Source organism: Cataglyphis hispanica, chromosome 12 (assembly GCF_021464435.1).
Source record: "Cataglyphis hispanica isolate Lineage 1 chromosome 12, ULB_Chis1_1.0, whole genome shotgun sequence".
NCBI lineage: Eukaryota > Metazoa > Arthropoda > Insecta > Hymenoptera > Formicidae > Cataglyphis > Cataglyphis hispanica.
Genome location: NC_065965.1, coordinates 1,236,565 through 1,252,212, shown reverse-complemented (window position 1 = coordinate 1,252,212; position 15,648 = coordinate 1,236,565). Strand labels below are relative to the sequence as shown.

At 35.3% G+C, this 15,648-nt stretch overlaps 1 protein-coding gene across 1 annotated transcript in view; it reads left to right on the top strand.

Annotated features, from left to right (window-relative positions):
- LOC126853359 (discoidin domain-containing receptor 2-like) overlaps window positions 1-15,648 on the top strand; it is a 73,206-nt gene that overhangs the window by 46,471 nt on the left and 11,087 nt on the right. The window contains exons 3-5 of the mRNA XM_050599011.1: window positions 5,847-5,949; window positions 8,069-8,300; window positions 10,731-10,878. Of these exons, the coding sequence (XP_050454968.1) occupies window positions 5,847-5,949; window positions 8,069-8,300; window positions 10,731-10,878 (483 nt within the window). The remainder of the gene's footprint in view (window positions 1-5,846; window positions 5,950-8,068; window positions 8,301-10,730; window positions 10,879-15,648) is intronic.

The window sequence follows — 15,648 nt, the reverse complement described above, 5'->3', positions numbered from 1 at the left end:
TTCTCCTTTTGGAGAGATAAATAAGAGTTAAAATATATCAAATTAATTTTTTTTTTTTTATTTTCACTTAATAATTTCTTAAAATTTTCTATTTTTAATTTTTTTCAATTTTTTAAATTGTTTAAAAAAAAATTTACTCTTCTTTGTCCGTAGATCAAAAACATGAAATTCCACAAATACATAAACAGTAGCATCATCTATTCGAAAATAACGTATATCTACAACAAACATATTACCAAGATATTTTTTACAAAAAAAAAAAGAAACAGAATCAAGTGCAAATGACACAATAACAAATATCCTGAGTTAATATCATCTTAAACTTAACTGCCCAGCCAAAAACTAATTTGGAATTGCTATGCAGCCACATCGCCTGGAATTCTATTGCAGTTTCCCTGTAATACAGAGGCAGACATTTGGTCTTTAACTTTATGACGTTCTTCCAACTCGCTCGTTACAATAAACACGCCATTACGATGGACGCCTGAGAAGTCACCATGGCACAGACTCCTAGTCTTAATATTCTGGCAAAGTGGCCGAGAACAATTTCGCGACTAACTCCGTGACATATTAAAATGCACCTTACTACCTTTCAGTCCTAGGCTCTTAACAGAAAATTCGTTAGTCGTTAAAGATATGCATATTTGAAAAAGCATTACAAATATTAAGCTATACACTTTACATTTGTGAACATAAATCTTTTGATAATAAAAAAAGTTATTTGATAATACAAAAAATTATTACAAAAGAAAGTTATTTGATAATATAAAAATTTTAATGTATACTGCATAATTATATACATTATCATATTAAAAAAAAAAAAAAAAACTTCAACTTATTATTTAATATTATATGATCCGTGATTGTTTATTCGCTTTACTGCATCCCACGCATTTTAACTCGGTTACAATTATTCACCGCGCTGACATCACTGGCTTCTGAATCGTGTACGTAAATGCAATAATAATCCAACGAAAAATAAACAAAAAATAGTGGAGAATGTAATAAAGGCAAATTCCGCAAAATCGCTGCTCGTGCGTAACGGGATACATGTGATATTTCATACATGAAAAAGCGTAGAGAGCGCATATCTACGCGGTATAATAAAAATCCTGACGAACCGGATGCTTACATATCCGCGAGCTGTACGGATACACGCTCCCGCGCTCGCCCATCCTATTCATCGATATCACCGAGTATCGGCACAGTTGATATAAGAAATTCACGTTCGGCTAGACACATCCATTTACGAGGTAAAATATAGCCTAGTGGCGTGATGGTTCTCCGAATAGCGTGGTCCCGCGACATCGGTGAGTGGGCGATCAGCGTGTCCACGTATAGTATAAATACGTGGATTGTGTGTGTGTGTGTATTATTATATTCACACATCTATATATATGCGTTTTTGAAAGCCGGGACCACCCTTCTCAGCCACGCAGTGCCACGCAGTACCTGTCTTCTCGCCGAATTGCCGGCGATAGAAAGAGGGGGTGGCTCGCTCCTGGAAACGCGAACGTGTCTCGTGTTAACGTCGTGGCGAACACACACTCACGCAGATGACGATCTACGTATCCCACGGCACGTAAATCCGAGAGCCGCTACGACGAGCGAAGGGGCTGTTGCGAAGTTCTGTCGTGCATTTCTGATGGCTATCATTTGGTATTGTAATCCCGGGACGCGCACCGGGACGAGAGCGAGCGTGTATGCGCGATGATAATGGACGAATGATCGTCTAGTCCATCGACGTACACCGCTAACACGATTTTCGAATTGCGCCTCGGACTACGCGATAACGAGCCGACGAAGCTGATTAGTAATTATCTTGTAATAATCCGGAATTTTGCATGCAAATAGAATCGGTAACGTTGCATCGAACGTTCTATCTTCGTTAACAGTGTTTTCATGAAAGCGATGAAATGAGGCTTTTAGAAAATCGTTTGGCAAATCCTCGCTTTTTATCGCATTGATCCCTGATAATTCATGGCCTTCGGTCGTTCACTATAAGCAGGAATCGATAACTCCTAAAAATGGAAGACGGGTCAAGTGCGGTTCGGAAAAACATGGCCATGCTATTGGCAAAGGATCAACTAGCCCTGCAGTTGCCTTCGTGCTTAGTTCGCAGGATTATAGACGGGACACCTGACGTACTCCCATCGGGGAGTCCGAACGAATTGAGAATCAGAAAGAAACAAGCAAGAAAAGAGATAGAGGGGAGAGAGAGAGAGAGAGAGATCGAAAGAGAAAAAGGAAGATTTTGCTTCCCCCAGCATAGTTGAGTTCGAACAGGTAACATCGAGACTCCCCAATCCGGAATTCTTATTTCAAACAGGGACAAACTGGAGAAATAGTCGTGCAAAAACGAGACCCATCGGTCACCGTACGCTGCGAACATCCGTGCGAACAAACGTACCCGAAGAACGGAGAAAGCCGGATTGTGCAGAGAGCATCGCGACAGAAAAGTTTTCCAGCCGGATTTCCATTCGTAATAACAGAGAGCGAAGTGGACCAGAGGAACACCTCGCAGTTTTAGCATATTCCTGTGAAACGTTAACACGCACACACACACGGGATTAGCTTGACAATAGCGTCTGTAAAATCTGACTTTCAAGAGATTTACTTCTTATGATTCCTATATAAATTGCTGACAAGATTTTCCTTCATTTTTCTATAAATTACTGAGAACGGAAATATTACTATTATATCTATCAAAAAAAAAAAATAAATAAATAAAACGATAAGAAAAGGACACAAGATGCAAAAATATCGCGATGGACAAGGAAATATTATAAATATAATGAGCGTCTTAAACGAAACTTGTATAACAATCTACATTATCCCCAACACGTCATGCTAAGGTTGCGAGACTATGGAGGTGCCAAGACGCGCATCCGCCAGTCCTGGAAGGTGTCCTCGTGCGGCGCTGACTGCGGCCGAGGTGTCCGGATTTCCGGCTGTCGTGTCCTCTGGTTCGCCAAATTGCACGCCACCTGGCAAGACGAATAGTTCGACGTGGAATGCGTCGCAATGAATCCACGAAACGCCTCGTATACCACCGGCCCCGCGTCAGGATTCTCCTATCTGGACAATGGTACGAGAGCTGTTACTTACCGGCGCTGTAGTCAAGGGAGGCGCACACACACACACACACACACACACACACGCAGGCATTCCGACAAATAGTACAGATTGAATTATAGAAAACGGAGAATTTCTGGGAGATTATATCTAGAAAATATAAGCAGCTTAACGAACAAAACTCGGCTGGTGTGGAACTTTCGTCTTTTCAAGCATCTTATTTAATAGAGGCTCAATATCCTAGATATATTTCAAACAATACGAGAATTATATTTCAATACTGAACTTAATTCTATTAACAATTCTTTTTTTAATTTTTTTAAATCGTAATTTGATTTTTAATTCTTTTGATCGTAGAAGCGTTTAACTCTTGGATCTCATTTGCCTTTGTCGATTTCTGTTTTTTTTTTTTTTTTTTTCCTAAATCGTCATCCTCTTTTGATACTTATTCCGTTACATAGCTCGCGCGAATATGATACAGACGATAAATGGGAGCAACGAAGTATCACTTCTCTTGGGATTTGCGTTATTTCATGCCGTTTGTGAGACCAGACAGCGCGCCGGCTCCCATTATTGTCGATCGAACATTTGACATGTGTTCCTTTTCTCTTATCCGCTTTATTTGTGGATCGAAACAAAGCGCGAGGCGGAAGAATATTTGCGTAAACTGATGAGAAAGATGGAGAGCGCGAGAATTCTATGAATACGTTTCCAAGTTCAAATGCCCATGTGATTTCCATGTGTTTCTCAAATGTACGATATCCAAGGGAGGTTACAAACAGCTCCTTGTTGGTACCGTAATACGGCAATTCAAACTTAAGTACTTAGTGCAAAGTTATACTAAATTTCTTTATATTAGGATAAATATACCTTCCCGCAAACTATATTTCACAATTTTTTTAATGAAGAATTTTTATAATAATTTTTTTAACATTTATATATGCAATTATTACGTGTGTCACTAATAATTAAAATTTATAATAAAACATCATTAAAATAGACGCGCGCTATGACACAAAGAACATAAAAAGCAAATAAAAATTGTAATAAAATTGATGTTATTAAAATGCTCTTATATCGTCTTACAAACTAGTCGATTAAATTCTTGGAAAAACATTTTTAGCTTCGAGCCTTTGTCATTCTCTTGGTGATATTTTCGTTTTTCTAACAACGCAAAGCTTTCCCTTGCGAATTCTCGATTCTCGCCATTGACAGATCTATGAAGTTTTTAGTGGATTTCGTTGTAACGACGTCTAGTAGATTTTGAGAGACGTATCGTTGCCGCGTGGGGCTACTTTCGAACGAGCCACGGCGATAACGACAATCGCAATGTTTATTACTCGAGAGTGCCTGTGACTTTACTATCGTGAGAAGAAACCTCCTCTCGCCCGATCATTCGCTTCACGTGTGATTTCTCTAAGAGGGTTGCCGAACCAACATAAACCGCGGAGCTGACAGGCATGCGAAAAGATTTAATCGACCATACGCGTACTCACGTTCAATTGTACGCTGCCTCAGATCAATAAAAACAGGCTCGTACGAGCGAACGATTCTTCCTGCTCGCTGATTTGAGAACCGGAAGATACGTTTCTCTCCGCCAGTGTTTTTCCTCCGCTTCTCTCAAATCACTCGCTATTCTTATTCACTATAAATAAATCACTAACATTTTCTGATATTCATTCTATCCATTCTAAAAGGATAAAAAAAAGGGAATTGTAATTGATATGACAACGAGATGAGATGCGTACTCTTTTTTTTTCTACTCGACGAGAAAACGAGGGGGGGAGAGGGCGGGAGGGTTGAGAGAAAAATGTCAAACCAGTTGGCAATTTAATCTGTAAACTTGATCTTTTCTTAATTGTAAATAAAATCGCAGGATAACGGATCGTCGTTCGATCTCGTAGAGCAAATTTATTCAGGGCGATTGATCCTCGCGCGACAGTATGAAGTCTTCCTATCGCGGACTTTCATTCGCGCCACAGCTTTTTGTTGCCTAACGAAAACTTTAATGGAAAGATTACAACCGAATGACAGTAAACGTAACGCGAATTGAAACGTGAATGAGATCGCTGAAAGACTAATAAGTATAGTGATTGGATAATACCCCGGCGGCGATGCGCCTCGGGGCTTCCAGCCATTTGCCACTTATCCCAACTTCGCGAACGACGATTGCAACGACGATGATGTCGTAATTGCTGTTTACGTCCGTGATTCCCGTGAATGCACTTTAAAGAGTGCTCCCTGCTAGCGCAATAGCGATATCACGCCCTATTGTTTCTTTTAATTGCTTTAAAAAGCTTGTCGAGCAAAGCATCATCATTTTTATGGAATATGAGGAGAGTCTTAAAAAATTTTTACTCGTAAAAGAACGCTATTTGCATTTTAACTCGTTTACAATTTTTACATTTTTTTAATCAACATATAATTTTTGTAAATGAACATTCTTGAGCGATAATTTCCAAACTTTTCGATCAAGAGAATTTTCGTGTACTCAGAGGAACGCAAATAGAAATAATAACAAAAAACTCTGTCTATTGATTAAAACTGATTTCAGCATCCGTTGCACCAGATTTAATCCATTCGGAAGAATTAAATCATTACAATTATGTAAGGCGAATAACTCTACATCGATTATTCGAGAGAGATGCCGCAAAATTAAGTTGTAGTAAAAATAACAATAAATAAAAGCATAAGAATCGAGAATGTAATAATAAAGATAATCTACGACATTAGTAGAGCATCTATTAAATTAAAACGTCCTTATGTTTCAGGATCATGCAACCAGTCCCTGGGGATGGAGTCAGGTGATATACCGGATTCAGCTATCACTGCGTCCTCATCGTACGTGGCGAACGTCGGACCACGAAATGCTCGGTGAGTTTATTACTTTTGTGATATATCTCCATTTTCAATGTTAAAAGATACGTTAGTGTGTATGCGTATATTTGTAATGCACTCGGGGAAGGGCAAACTCAACTTCGTCCATCATCGAGTTTAACGCAATATCATCCGCGAGTGCACCCATGCATTATCTTTCTTTCCTCGCGTCTATCCCTCTATATTTTACCAAAGTATCGCGCGCGTTTTTGTTTGTAAATCAACGATTCCATTCATCTATCCATCCATCTATCCGTCCGGAAAGTTTGCCTTTCCCGAGCGATAGCGATATTGATTCAACGCCTCACTGGGAATTTAACTCATTCAAACCTAATTTCCTTCAAGTTACATGCCTAATGCGCCTGCGACTATCAAACGCGCAATCCGGTTAAGAAAAGCACTAATCGCGTTTTGTGAAGATAGAGAGTGGCGTAACATTTCTACGAAACTTCAGAAATCTATTTAAGCCATTTAAATGATACTTTTTAACCTTATTTTAAGAATAAAATTACCCATCGTAATTAAAAAATGTACATTTTAGCGTATAAAATAACGCATATTACATTTAATTAATCGACTCATTTCATTGATATGAAAATATGGGCAAAGTAAAGGAGGTGGAAAAAATTGAACTTTTTATTCACTACACATAATAAATGATTCATGTCATTTTGCAGCCGATTAACTCTTGGAACAGAATATAAAAATTTATTATAAAAAACACGCGAATTAAACAGATGATGTCTAATTAAGTAAAACATATGTGATATGTAAATTGAGAAACGGATCGTTCCGCCAGATTATTACGTTTCAGCGGCGGATAATTAAAACAGTGATAAAGGCGATCATTGATCAGACGTCAGGGTAACCTGATAAATCAGTACCGCCCGAAGATTTGGACACTTAAAATTATTCGGAGGAGAGCTTATATCTATAAAAATGCACTCTTAAAAAATTTGACGAAAAAAAGCAATTGTTACATATTTTTTGTATAGCGTCAGTGAATAGAGAGAGAAAGAAGAAGAGACGGCAAAGAATTCAATGCAATAAAATTGTACTACAGATGCGATGTTTATTCATTGTTGACGGCCAAAGTTTTGCAACATTGAATATAAGCTTTAGCTTGAGCGAAAAATAACTCAATATTCTACATAATGGCACAGGAAGATACCACGTTCTACCCGTTCGCGGCTTTACAATATTAATAGAGAGCTTTGTTCATACTTAGTTGGCACTCCTCACGCGTACAAAGTTTCCATAGCAGCGCAATTTACTTAATAATATGAAATTTCTATCAACCGCGGATACACAAAATTTCTCCGTAACAATGTGAGATTCTTTTATATTGAAGACTATGTTATGTAAAAATTGTAAACGGTAAATACGAATTAATGTGGCACAAACGCTACTTCGGAAGTCAATCGTCAATGAAAGGCGGCGGGAAAAAGCGAAAATTTTCTCGATCTAGGGCGAAGTTAACTTTGTTATTAAGTACGGGACGTCACTTGGCCAGAAGTGGTTGAAGCTGGCAAACTTTTATTGGAGCCGTTTAACACAAATGTAAATAATTGACGGAGGAAGAAAAAACGTGAACGAAACGGAATAAAGGAATAAGGGCGCGAGTGAATCATGAAATTCACTGTTTAAGTATACTTTTCAGAAGGTGGAAATTCTTAAGAAAGTTCCTAAAAACGTGGTCTCGCCATTTATCCGATTTAATTGAAACGATAGCAACAAAATTGCATGATATAATCGAGCAAAAAAGCAGACCTTTTTATACTCGAAAAGAGATCAATGATAATTTTGCGAATAAAACGATTATCTTTTTTAATTTTTGAAATAAAATGTCCAACATCCTTTATGTTTATGTTTATATCCATTACAAATTATTCTTTATAAATTTCTAAATAAAATATTATAAAATATTATAAAATACAATATTTTATTTATAAGGTGTCACTTTTTAAACACTGTATATGAAAATATATAAATTTATTATTAAAAGAAAAAAAGAAAAAATTATTGAAAAAATCTCGCGTATTCTTATAAAATTAAGTCACAGATGTTAGCTGTATGAGAGAAATATCTCTAGGGAGCACATTAATATTTTACACAGACTCCGGAAGGAAACCGCCGGCGGTGCTTGGTGTCCGAAAAGCCAAATAGAGAAAGGGGTATACGAATGGCTTCAAGTCGATCTACATGGTGCTCACGTCGTTACCGGTGTGCAGACACAGGGCCGTTACGATCACGGTCGCGGTCAGGAGTATGTTGAGGGTTACACGATAGAATATCGACGTCCTGGCTTCGTTGAGTGGCGCCGATATAAGCGCCTGGACAACTTAGAGGTAAGGCAAGACTTGCACATCTGTTGATAGTCTCTACAAGTAATAAGTTGAGCTCAATTTGCCAAGCTTATCGTTCCCTATCGTTGGCGATCCTTAGTTAATTAACTGGCATTAAGAAACAAAGTCGATCACAATGTTTTGCTCTTTATATCAATATAAGAAGAGATTATTATTAAAAAGCAGCCTGGGTAGTAATTTTTAATATCCTTATAGCAACCTTTCAATTATTATTATTTTTTTTTTACTAATGTTTGATTATTTTACTAAGCAATTATTTTATTATGGCCAATATATATTTCTTTTTACATCTTGTATAAATTAAAATATGTGCAAGATTTATATAAAGTATTTTTTGAATAGTGTATGCCGTAGGGAAGAAAATGATTGTAGAATTTAATTGCAACAAACATTCGATTGTAGAACGTTTCACTTGAGAACCTGTCGTGTACAGATTATTTAAAGTTTACTCTGTGTCTCAATTGGAACAAACTCAAACAAATCTACGTAAACGATACGCGCGTAGAACAAAACTGCGAAATCGATCGGGAACGCGCTCACGTGCTCTCGTGTCGAATTGAAATTTTATTTCAATTGAAATACAGGAGAGACTTCGAGTTGCGCGAAGTCGCTTATTCGCAAAGTCATAGTTAGAACTACTCTACTTGGCACTCCCCTAACGATGCTTAATTGATGGAACTTTTCTTATGCCAATTAATTAACCGTGAGGAATTTTTTTATCCTGGCTTAATGCTTCTTGCAGAGAAATTACGTGCAAAAATAGATGATGAATTTCTTGTTTTATTAAGATACTACATCACTACAAGATGCTTTCAGACAGATAATTATATATTTATTAGATGTTCTCTAAGAAATTCGAAAACAGTTCGATTCTCACAGTTTATGTATCCTCAAATTTTATTTTATCAAAATGTTTGCACAAAATATATATTATAATTTAATTAACAATTTAATTAACACAGAATTTTTTTTATTCAATATTATCACATGAAAGATCGATAAGCTTTTATCAATTATCTCTCAAAAGAAGTTTAGACAAAATATATTTTTTTCTACAATAATATCAAAATCCTTTTGTTTTACGATCAATCGGATCGCCATATTCCCCCTCCCCTCCCCTCCCTCCTTCCCTTCGAGTTTTGCGATGTCTTCCTTCGCAGGATCCAGCCGAGAAACAGGGAAGTGAGAAACGGCAATCGATAAGCGATCTACTCCTGTGCTGGAATTGCACGTAAAGTCTTCGTACCGTATAACGTATGGCGTTAAGCGTCGCTAAAAGTGCAACTTCCCCTTTTCGAGAGCTAGACATTTTCAGCCCTGCCTTTTCCCATCTCTGCGCGAACTTCCTCTCCTTTCCTCGAATATCGCGCACAAGATTGAATCACGCATCGCTGCCTTCGACATTGCGCCTTTCTATTGTAGAATTATTTCTATCGCGCTCCGTTTGGTACCGCATTCAATGTTGTAAGTCTTACATAAATATATAATACTATTAAGTATCTCATCGTATGTAACAAATATTATATGACTATAAATATATTATAATTGTATGGAATAATATAATAATAAACGATGAGATAAATGATAATGGATTTATGCTATTTAATTTAATAGCAGAATAATCTTTATATTTTCATTGTATTTCGAGATGAATACTTTATATTGTGCAACACATTTATTTTATTATATAAAACAGTAGTTAGTAATTTACCGTGCTATTGATGCACAATATGATTGGTCGTGAAATATAGAATAAAGTTGATTTAATAACATAATCGTTGCATATGCGCTGAATAATCTTTTTAATAAATTTCTATATAATACGATAATAAAATTGGAATGAAATCAGATAAAATATAATATTTGCAGACAATTTTATGCATAATTGATTATTAAAAGTTGCAATGCTTTGTTACTATTTTCTATTCAACGAAAGTTCGCGGCGCGAAATTTTATCGGAAAATTCATATTTAGCGCGATGTGTTGAATGCATTATCGTTGACATAACGTATAACTGTCATTGATATCCGATTGTATATTTCTATTCAAGACATCTAACGCCATTGTTCACATTCAGATATATCCGCTAACATCATATTAACCGACTTCTAAATTGAAATGTCTATAAATGTCAAAATTTTCAGACTCATTGTGAATGTCCATTACTATTACTTCAATCATATCAACTCAGTATAACAGTCGCACCATCAAATTCGCAGGTGATTAAAAAGAAAAAAAAAATCATCCTCTTCTTGTCAACGCTGAAATAAAAAAAAAATCTTTCTCATTTCGTAAAGTGACAATATTGTCATTCGGAAGGCTGATCCTCGTGTCAATTGAAGCGTGAAAAATCGCTAATTTTATTCCACCACATTTACTGTTTTATTAAATACGTATTGCACTGATCTGCAGGTCTTAGCCGGCAACAGCGACACCTCCACCGTTGTATCGCACAATCTAGTTCCACCTATCTTTGCTAGCCAAATCAGGATCTTACCGCATTCCGAGCATAGACGTACAGTTTGCCTTCGCATCGAGCTTAAAGGATGTCGGGATACGAGTAAGTATTTTTAATTTTATATACACGTGCGAAAAAAAAAATTAAAATCTAGTTGCGCGAGAGAGAGAGAGAGACCTTTTTTTTTAATAATATAATTTAAAATTTTTTTTCTAATAATATAATTTTAAACATAGTCTATATCTTAATAAAATAAACAAAATAATGTTAAATGAGATTGTCTAAATTATTAATAAATATGTTTTATATTAGACTTTTATAATAATAGCAGTATAATTGGTAACGATGATGACAATTGTCGAATATCATGTTCATTAAAAAGGTTTTTATGCGGATAAGCAAATGTTTCCATTATCCATCACGTCCGGTCAGATAAATTTTTGCACGCAAAATGATTGCTGTGCATAGCGAACTCATTTGGATATTGCATAACCAAATTATCATTAAAAATTACATAACTGAGATAATTTACGTCGAATATTATTACTAGCCCGTGGATATTAAAGTCATCTCTGTGTTACTAATAAATTAATAAACACAACAAACAAAACAACATTAATTTGCAAATATGATTCTCGTTTGAAGTATTATGATATGCACGTCACATGTTTTATTAAGAAATTTTTTTTAAAAGGCATTAATTGATTAGTCAAAATTGTCGAAATTTCTTGTTGTCTTTTTTTTCGTGATGTTAATTGATTCTCTCGATTCATTCATACCTTATTTTTGTATCAAGAAAATTGAACGTTGAGTGTTTGAAATTGTGGACATTTAAGATCTCGGAACCATATATGCAATTGTGTAGTACATGTGATTGCACGAGAATGACTCAACGGTGCTTGAGTAGATATCTGACGATTAATTCTCAAATTGCAATTTCATTCGATTTGCCGAGACATGTTGAAACGGGCTAAAGGCAGGGTGCCGCCGGCTCTAACAATGGCTCTACAATGCTAGATCTCATTAATGTAACGTAATAGCATTATATGGACAAACTCATTTCTAAGTCGACTTGATACATTTGTTTTCGACCCAATTCTAACAACCTTAATGTCTCTTATATGTACAATCAATGCATCATTTAACGCTCATATGATAAGGCACGTTAATAAGAAGTTGCCAGAGACAATTTAAAAATTCTCTCGATTTTCATAAAGACCTTACTCTAAACTAATAAAACTTTTTTAAAAAAAAAAAACTACATAAAGGTGTGAATGAACACAAGAAAAAATATAAAGAGCACATATGAAAAAAATAATTGTATTATTTCTATTTTTAATTTAAATAATTAGCATATGTATAAATAAAATTTATTAATTGTATTATCAATAAAATAATTTTTTATTTAATTCTTTATTAATGTAATTCTTTATTAATTGTATTATCAATAAAATAATTCTCTATATACATTAAGATAGCAAAATTAAAAGAAAAGAAATACTGAAAAATTTCTTCTGCACTTTTTGCAATGTTTTCTCATCTCATCTCAAATTTTTCTCAATTTTTACTTTAGACTTGTAGCATTTTTGAATAACATTTCGAGCATGCCAACATTTTAATTTATTTTCTCTCCGAGCTCTTAGCTTTGATCTAACAAAGTAACGAATGTTAAGTATTCGTGACGCATACGACACTCATTCCCATAATTTATATACAGGTGCGTGGGTTATATGTAACAAACATGCTGCGCGCTACCACAATGCTATTTACATAAATTTGCATACAGTTTCTTTTCTCGTTCGTGTTGCTTTACCCGGCTGCTAAAAAAAATATTCAAGACATAATTTTATATAAATTCTACAAAACTACGCGTGCGCAAAACTTAAATGAAAGCAACACATATTATAGACCAATAAACTGTCGCTTTTTGGCGGGATTATAATAATTTTAATAATATTTTTAATAATAAATAAATAAATAAAAATTTCTTCTCCACATTTAAATGAACAATCTCAGATTTTAAATACTACAATATATTTATAATACTTATTTATTCCATTATTCTCATATCTGAATATGTATTTTTTGTTCTATATTTTTTTATTATTCCAGAATGATAAGATAACACAAAGAACCCCCGTTAAAAAATTTCTCATTATCTACCAACAGCAAAAGCATTCCTGTTTCAAGTAAAAAGTTAAGAAGTCAGTTAATCGTCAGAATATGTGTTTTATGTCAAGAAAAGAAGCCGTACAAGTCTAACCGGTAATATTATATAAAGCAAGACAAAACGAGAAATGCAAAAAAGCATTAACCATAAAAGAGCTTCACCTCTTTATTCTGTTTAACGTAAACGGTTATTTTTATTTTCCAAAAAATAAATGAGAGCGATAGAATAAAAGAACGTTCAAACATTGTTCATTCATTGAATTAATTAGTGATGAAATTAAAAAAAGAATTTATAGGAATTTTCAAAAATATGTATAACGGAGAATTTATCGTCATATATATGACTAAAGATTTTATATATTAAAATTTGTTATTATAACTTTTTATATTATTTTAGATATAATTCTATTTGTAACATATTTTTTATCTACACAGTCTATAGATTTTATTTTGCCTTCACGATATTTTTCGATTGTATCATTTGAGACTTTAAGATAAATAGATATAACCAACAAACATGATTATTATTGTTGATTATTTCAAGAGCCGAATAATCCCAATAATTTTCATACACACAATCTCTCCATCTTTATTATCAATATCTAGAGCCAAGAGAGGGATATTTGCATAAATCATTTTTCTGGGTCGCCAATATCTAACAACAGCAAGAACGCACACACACACACACACACGTTCGTACAATGGCACATGCATATAGCTAGCGTTGTAGTGCGGTAAAACGGCGACATGAGAGCTTTCGCGCTATAAGAAGTATTCGGAGCGTGTGAGATCGACTTGGGCGGGTATGCCGGATTTATGGAAGCCGTGCACGGCATCTGGTTAAAACAACGTTGATGCCCTACCCCGTGCTGGCGAACACGAACAATTACTCCCGAATCGTGGGCAATACGGCCCTTACTCGGTCAACGTAATACAGAATCCACAACGGAATTCCTCCTCTCTGATATTGACATTCGTGATCTGACACAATACAAGTGTGCTAAATTCCAGCACTAAAGCTCGATCGAAATGGTATTATTTACTCCCCCACGCATATGATGTTGTTAGAATAATTATTCGAGCAATTTATATCCAATGTTATGCAAAGAATTATATGTCGCGAGTTTTCGCTCTTACATAGAATATCTCACAATCTGCAAAGAAAGCTTTTCGCCAGATAAGTTGGAGAAACGCCAACAAATTGCAAAACAATATTCTTCTAACTATATTTTCTGGTGGATTTTGTTTTAATAAAATTTTACTTTAATATTTATAAAAAATGTATAATAAAAAAAATATTAAAAATTTGTAATAAATGATGATGTCCGGTTATTAATTATTTGCAGATAAATTTGTTATTAAAATTAAAATTGCAAATAGTGGGACAGCTTGTGCGTCAACTGTATATGCAAAATGCAAAGATAAATTATTTCAAGTATATATATATCTCTCTCTCTCTCCCTTTCTTTTACAGCAGATAAAACTCAATCTAGTAATAATAATCTATTATATATAAAAATTAGTTAATCGTTAACATCTCCTCACATGTGCCTAAAAAAAGTTACATTAACGCGATACTTGTTAGGAATTGCACTTTGCTGGGAAATTGCTCTAACGATCCCAATGAAAATTCACAATAATTTTGGAGCGCCGACGGGAAGAAGATTGTCAGCGCAGATTAGATTAACTGATTGCCAGATTACAGAGTAGAGTCCCTGTAAGAGCAATGTTTCTGACGCGTGCTGAAATACGGCGTCCTTTAATTCGTACCTTCAAAAATCGCAGGAATATCAACGACACATCGATGAAATGTTCACCAGTTTACACGAACGATCCTCGAGCACGTGAAAAGTGCACGCCAAGAGGTGACTTTCTTCCTCAAATTGCGGATTAATTTGACTCGCCATTTATTCCCTTATCGTCAACTTATCAACGTCACTGCTGCAACCGTACAATTTTGAACGTCTTTATGTCCGGGCTGTACATATTTCTATAAATATAATAAATATAATATACTTTTTAATAAATTGTCAACTTTAAAACATTTTTTTTTTATTACATTTTTTTTTCTATTTCGTTTATCTAATAATTTTTAGAGAAATAAAATTTTTCTCGAGAGGACGCAAATATCTTGATTAAAAGGACGAGCATTATATTCGAGAACGAGGCCAAGCTCTTATTTTCATATAATCGTACAATCGTACGGTATGATTCTTATATGGTAGATGCCAGTTGCAGAACAGCCGCATGGCGTTTACGTTGTTCTAAGTAAAATTATTACCTCGGCGTCATCCACGTGACACGGAATCAGGCGAAGGTACATTGACCAAAACTGGCTTGACCACATCGCGTGACAACGACGGCCGGCCGCACACCGTATATATACCGTGAAATATTAAGAGTAGTTAAGCGATTTTGAACACGACATGGCAAAGTGGGCGCACCGCGCCATTTTTGCGGTCCGTTAATAATTTCCTCGCTACGAAAATCCAACGTCCGTTCCCTGCGGACGCCCCCGCCTACCCGACCGTCCTCCCCCGCCAACCAAGTCCTTTTAATTAATTTTAATTGATTAATTTTAACTAAGCTCCTTCCGCTATGGCACTTCACGGCACGTTATTAAGCAACGACACTTCATTCTCGAAGTGTATTCGAGAACTGGAGCGCAGCTTAATATATGGTAAATTTACAGTAAAATATAGT